This window comes from Cynocephalus volans, chromosome 12 (assembly GCF_027409185.1).
Source record: "Cynocephalus volans isolate mCynVol1 chromosome 12, mCynVol1.pri, whole genome shotgun sequence".
NCBI classification, from domain to species: domain Eukaryota; kingdom Metazoa; phylum Chordata; class Mammalia; order Dermoptera; family Cynocephalidae; genus Cynocephalus; species Cynocephalus volans.
Window position 1 is genome coordinate 67,224,993 of NC_084471.1, and position 6,121 is coordinate 67,231,113.

Genomic DNA, 6,121 nt, shown 5'->3' on the forward strand with positions numbered 1-6,121 from the left:
TCAAAGTGTAGAAATGTTTAATCCTACATATATAAAACAAAATGAAATGTGTTTGTATATGTCCAGTTTTAAAAAGTACTTAACAGTGGTTACCTCTTGGGAGTGGAGATGGGAAATTTTAAATTCTTTTTTTTCTTTTGGATTTTGTGCATGTTACTCTTCTACTTTTTCAAGTTAAAAAAGATAAATTATCCTCCCAATCAGAGCATATTAGTTTTAGACATCCAATGTTTTCAATGCTACATGACACAATTCCAATAAAAAGCACAGAATGGGGCTGGCCTATTAGCTCAATTGGCAGAGTATGGTGCTATTAACACCAAGGTCAAGGGTTTAGATTTCTTACCAGCCAGCTGCCAGGAAAAAAAAAAAGCACAGAACGGTGACATTTCAGTTAGCTTTAAAAGCCCATTCTTACCTATGGGGATGCTTACTCATGGACACCATTTACCTAGATGGGAACCACTGGTGTAGAAGTTTCCTTCATCTTCAATGATCACATTTACCCCAATTCTAGCCAGACCTCTAGCATCCAAAAAATCATATACCCATCGAGTACAGAGCAGAGCACAGGGACCATAGGTCTAGGGGATGAGTGTGGGGTGGGATGGAAGTGGGGGCTGGGGTGCAAAGCCCTGGGCAGTGGGCCAAAGATGCAGAGTGGCAGATCAGGGGCGGGGGCAGGGGCGATGACAGTTGTACACTCTGGCCCTGCTCTTCCTCTCTCCTCGTCTTTCACCCCACTTCCTCCTCTGGCCCAGATTTCTGCTAATGAGCAAGTGCTTTAATGAGCAGGGGCCTTAAAGTCACCAGGTCTCTTCAAGGCAAGATTCCACGATCTTATTATTTCTCCACTGCAGTGGCCCATCACATCTACCACTCCCTCTTCTTTCTCTGAGGAGTTTCCAAGAACCCAGACCCCTCCTCTGTCCACTCCCCAACCCATATGAAACTGCTGGGGTCAGAGGTGATTTCTTCCTGATCAGAGATGGGACTGCTGGGTCATAGCATTTGCACACAAGTATGAAAACAGCCAAGAAAGACACAAAGTGATGTCCAATGACTTCTGAACTTTTATTGGCCTCCTGTTCCCCAAAGGGTACCCTGCTTCTGTTGCCTCAGTGCCTCAGAACTTTGGTGTCACTGGTCTCAGACACCACTTTGCCATCCACCATCCTGCGGGTGGTGGTCTTTTGGATGGTTTGCTTCAAGTTGCCGCTATCGAGGGCGTCAGTGAGACTGTAACAGAACACCAAGACCCAGTTATGAACAGCCCCACAGAGTAGAAGGGAGACAAAAAAGGTGGAGGAAAAAAGCTCCCAACCCCTACCTTTATCTCCAAATTCCCCTCAGCCACTTCCTCCAGAATAGGGAAACCCAAGGGTGAATTTCATTTGTACCCTAAGTACAGCAAATTTCATTTGTACCCTAAGTACAGCTAGGGGCAATACTTAAGTCTGTTCTCTTCTCGTGGGAGAAAACCTCTGTAATTGCTACTCCCTTGTAGACACAGGGGCAACCACAGAGCACCATCCCAGGCTCTGGGGAGAGGAAGTGATTTTTTTTTGGCTTTTGGCGGCTGGCCCGTATGGGGATCCGAACCCTTGACCTTGGTGTTATAACACCACACTCTAACCAACGGAGCAACTGGCCAGACTACTTTCTTGACCCCAGCTTGTGTGGGTAGGAAAGCCCATTCACCTGAAGTCCTCCCCATCTTCCAGCAGGCGGCGGTAGGTAGCGATCTCAGCCTCCAGCTTGACCTTGATGTTCAGCAGTGCTTCGAACTCCTGGGCCTGGCGTTGTCCCTCTGCCCGGGTCTGTGCCAGCTCTGACTCCAAGTGCAGCAGGACCCCATTGAGCTGCTCTATCTGCATGGCATAGCGGTTCTCCACCTCCCTCAGACTGTTCTCCAAACTGGCCTTCTGCAGGGACACAGGGAGAAGGGTCGGGGAGAGTCCAGGGTCCCAGGACTGCTGCTCACTTCTTCAAACTCTGAAACTTTTTTGAGCACCTCTTACGTGCCAAGCACTAGGATAGGAGGTATGAGCAGTAGGAAATGCAAAGAGAAAGGACTCTTTCTAAGGTAAAGGAACTCATGATGGGAGGGGTAAGATTTGGGCTGAGACAGAGTAGGGTCTGAGACTGGCCGACAGAAGTCAAGGGTCCAGAGGAGCTGGGGCAAGTGACGGGAAGGTACTTACCAGATTTCTCAATGAGTCCAGGTCAATCTCCAAGGACTGGACTGTACGCCTCAGCTCCTTAAGCCTCATCTCAGCATCTCCAATCTCAGCAGACTGCGAGGTGATCACTATGGTGTGCTCCTCAATCTATGGCGTGGGTATTGTCCATCAGGCCTCTCTTTCCATATCTGCCTCCCTCCCACACCCCGGCAGTATCCCTTCCCCTTGTGTACCAGCGTGGTCCAGTACTTGTCCAGTTCCTCTCGGTTCTTCTGAGCCAGTTGTTCATACTGGGCCCGGATGTCCGCCAAGATCTTGCTGAGGTCTTGAGATTGGGGGGCATCTACTTCCACAGTCAACCCAGAGTTGGCAATCTGGGCTTGTAGGCCTTTTACTTCCTAAAGGAGACAGGGCAAAAGTAAGGAGGGCTCAGGGTCAGATCTTCAACAAGGCCCTTCATCTGTGATTGCCTCTCCTACGAGACCTACAGGAGTAGTTAGAGAAGAGACCAGGGGAAACTTTTGGCTTACACTCTGGGCAATGCCAATTCTGGGCTTTCTATTCTGGATGGGTAGAAATACCATCCATTTACTGCCTGTGTTTGTAACTCACAGGCCTCTCTCCTTACTGTCCCATCATTTACCACCTTCCACAAACCTGCTCCTTATACCTTCTTCCAGGAGCCTTTCCAGCTCTACCTGCTTTCACTACTCCATCACCCCCAGCTCCTCATGGTAGCTGCTTCTACCTTGATCCTCATCTCATTCTTTCACCCATGTTATCTTGACCTCATCACACTGTAATTCAGGTGAGCCACAGTGTAACATGGCCCATTGCATATGCACATCATCAGACCAGTCTGATTAAGAACAGCCCAGGCTGGTAGTTCTAAGCTTCCCTGCAAGGCAACTTGCAGGTGGCCTGCCCTGTCTACTCCCCCACCCAGACTTCTCTTGGTCCCCTTGGTCCCTGGACGGTCTGGTGGCCCCTGCTTGCCTCTTCATGATTCTTCTTCATGAAGAGCAGCTCCTCCTTGAGAGCCTCAATCTCTGTCTCTAGCTGCAGCCGGGTGACATTGGTGTCATCAATGACCTTGCGGAGACCATGGATGTCGCTCTCCACAGACTGGCGCATGGCCAGCTCTGTCTCATACCTGTGGGAGTGGAGGTGGTCAGGAGGGTCCCCATCTCTCACCCCACACCACGTCCTAAGAGCAGTCCTGAGTCAGCTATCAGGCAGTAATCCCCTGAGCACCATTCTCAGCACTTGAGGGGCAGTATTCTTAAATTTGGTTACACGACATCAAGGTCAAGGAATTGATTCCCCGTACTGGCCAGCTGAGAAAAACCAAAAAAACCAAAAAACAAAACAAAATAAAAAATTGGGTTATACGAGTGAGTAGTTAAATAAATAAATTGATGGATCCTAACTCTCATCTACCGAGCTCCACCCACACCTGAACAAGATCCCACTGTGAGCCCCTACCTGACCCAGCCCAGAGCAGAGCATTCTTAGCTCCACCCCTGGCCTCCTACTCCCTCAGTTCCCCAGACTTACTTGACTTTAAAGTCATCAGCAGCAAGACGGGCATTGTCAATCTGCAGAACGATGCGGGCATTGTCCACGGAATTTGCAAAGATCTGGCGGGATTGTAGAGAGAGGTTGCTCCATGAATGGAAACGTCAATAATGGGTGGGCTGAGTGTGTGGAAGGAGTTAGGTGTTTCAGTGAAAACTTTCCAGTCCCGGGAATAGCCAGAGGCTGTCCCTGTATACCTATCCCTTTCCACCTGTACCTACCCCCCTAACACACACACTGTTCCCTCCTTTTCTGGGCTCCGGAATCCCAGCCCTCTGCCCTCCTGCCCGGCCTTCAGCTGGCTGGCTGGCCTGCCAAGAAGTGAGTGGTTACCCAAAAGTCCTCTCCTTGGCCCTCACCTGGCAGTTTTTCCTTGTGCACCTGCTCACCCTCTGCTCTGGCCCCCCCACCCCCTGGATTGGCCCCTCCCACATGTAGGCCACCTGTTCACTCCTAGATGACTCAGCCTTAGCCACATCCGCTTAACCCTGCAATTGTCTCCACTGGGCCACTTTCTGGGCCTTTTCTCATCTCTTTCCATGCTGTGCACTTCCTCTGCAAAGCTCTCATCCCTGTCCCCTTCCCACTGTCTCCTGGGGAAGCCCCTGCCATACCTAGCTACTACCCTTGGGGTTTCTGTGGCCAGGATGTGCATGGAAGTCCTGAGCATTCCTAATCCCCTTGTGGTGGGCTGGGGTGGGGTGGGGGGGAACATAGAAAGGGGAAGAGTTCGGGCACCCCACCCTATTAAAGTTCTTATCTTTGGGGAAAAAGAGGTAAGAGAATGCATAACCAGAGGGTCAAACACGGCTGGGAGTTGGGGCCCCTCCCTCCACGCCCCTTACCTGAGCCCTCAGGTCCTCGATGGTCTTGAAATAATTCCCCCAGTCTCTGACCTGGGGCCCCTTCTTCTCCAGGTGTTCCCGGATTTTGCTATCCAGCTTCCGATTTTCACTCTCCAGGCTCCTCACTCTGTCCAGGTAGGAGGCCAGGCGGTCGTTCAGGTCTTGCATGGTCTCCTTCTCGCCCTGGATGTTCCCTATTCCCGCCAGGCCCCCAGCCATCCCCGCGGCCAAGCTCCCAGACCCCCAGCCGCTCCGGAAGTGGGTGGAGCGGGACACGGAGATGCGGGAGCCCGAGCCCCCGGCGCCTGCATAGACGCTGGCCGCGCTGCTGGCCGGCCGGGCCCGGTGGCCGGACGACTGGACGGAGCCCAGGGACCGGTAGCTGGTGGAGAAGGTGCTGGAGCGGGTGGAGAAGCTCATGCTGTCCGGGGAGGAAGGCGAGAGGTCAGACTCAGGCTTGGACCGCGGAAAGGTGGCGGCGGGTCCGCGACTCACGTTTTATCGCGGAGGGAGGCCCCGCCCCCGCCACCGAGCCGCCTGTGAGGCCGGGGCCACAGATGGACCGCCGCGGGGGCGTCCGCGCCCTCGGTTCCCGACTTTCCCGACCCCCTCCCCCCAACCCCGCGCCTGGCGCCGCCCTGCCAAGGCCACTCTCACCCCCCAGAAGGGGCTGACTTAAACCTTAACCGGGACCAACTAGGGCAGCTGGTGTTGGCCCCGAGACAGGGTTTCAGGGCAGGAAATGACGTTATTATGTTCCTCCACCAGGTAGAGGAGGTGTTGGCAGGTTGGAAATTTGGAGTGGTGTACGGATGGAGTGGAGTGTGAGTCTCTCTAGCTGTCCTCAGTCTGCAGCCCAAGTTCCTCACCTGCAGAGGGGATCTTGGGGGGATCGTGGAGCCCCAGGAGTCCTGAGGATGAAAAGTTGGGAGCTGGAGAAGAGGAAGAGAAACTCAGTCCTAAACCTCATATCTGCTGGTTTACACACTCGCACCCGCACCGCACTTGATTCCCCAAACTCCCACCTGCACATGTTCACTGGCATCCACTCATTCCCAGGTCATACAGATTCTCAAATACACACAGACACATTCACTCACCAAATAGGTTCAGACTCCAGAAGGCAAACTCAGTTTCTGAACTCCCTCCCTCCACTAACTCCAAAGAGGCTTGACCTCAGTGGAACACCTGTGATTTGGACAGGGGACACCTCCTCACTTCTGCATACTTGTATATCAAATCAGCCTTACCTACATCCTCGGGTAAACAAATACCTTCTGAGCACTTACAATTCAACAAATATTTATTGGGCACCTACTGTGCGCCAGGCCCTGTTCTAGAAGCTGGGAGAACAGCAATGAACAAAAGAGACCAAAATTTCTCATGGAGATTGTAATGTGTCCCACATGGTATGGGCCTGAGAAGACAGACAAGCACACCTAGAAACAGCCTAGCTGAGACTCAGCCCTGGTTGTCAGTCTCCTCCCCCTCCTTACTAGGACTTTCTTCCAGCCA

The 6,121-nt window shown here is 52.4% G+C and overlaps 1 protein-coding gene across 1 annotated transcript; it reads right to left on the minus strand.

Annotated features, from left to right (window-relative positions):
- Positions 1-1,086: 1,086 nt before the first annotated feature.
- KRT18 (keratin 18) lies at positions 1,087-5,087 on the minus strand. The gene is made up of 7 exons (XM_063076186.1): positions 4,607-5,087; positions 3,741-3,823; positions 3,180-3,336; positions 2,417-2,581; positions 2,205-2,330; positions 1,702-1,925; positions 1,087-1,239 (listed from the first exon to the last, which is right to left on the minus strand). The coding sequence occupies exons 1-7, from the start codon at positions 5,024-5,026 to the stop codon at positions 1,119-1,121; spliced, it is 1,296 nt and encodes a 431-aa protein (XP_062932256.1). The 5' UTR covers positions 5,027-5,087; the 3' UTR covers positions 1,087-1,118.
- Between the last annotated feature and the right edge of the window lie 1,034 nt (positions 5,088-6,121).

Coding starts and splice junctions, on each gene's coding strand:
- KRT18 (XM_063076186.1), bottom strand. CDS start 5,026: ATGAGCTTCTCCACCCGCTCCAGCACCTTCTCCACCAGCTACCGGTCC. Junction 2,582..3,179: donor TGAAGAAGAATCATGAAGAG/GCAAGCAGGGGC, acceptor TGTCTCCTTTAG/GAAGTAAAAGGCCTACAAGC. Junction 1,926..2,204: donor TGGACTCATTGAGAAATCTG/GTAAGTACCTTC, acceptor GTGTCCCTGCAG/AAGGCCAGTTTGGAGAACAG.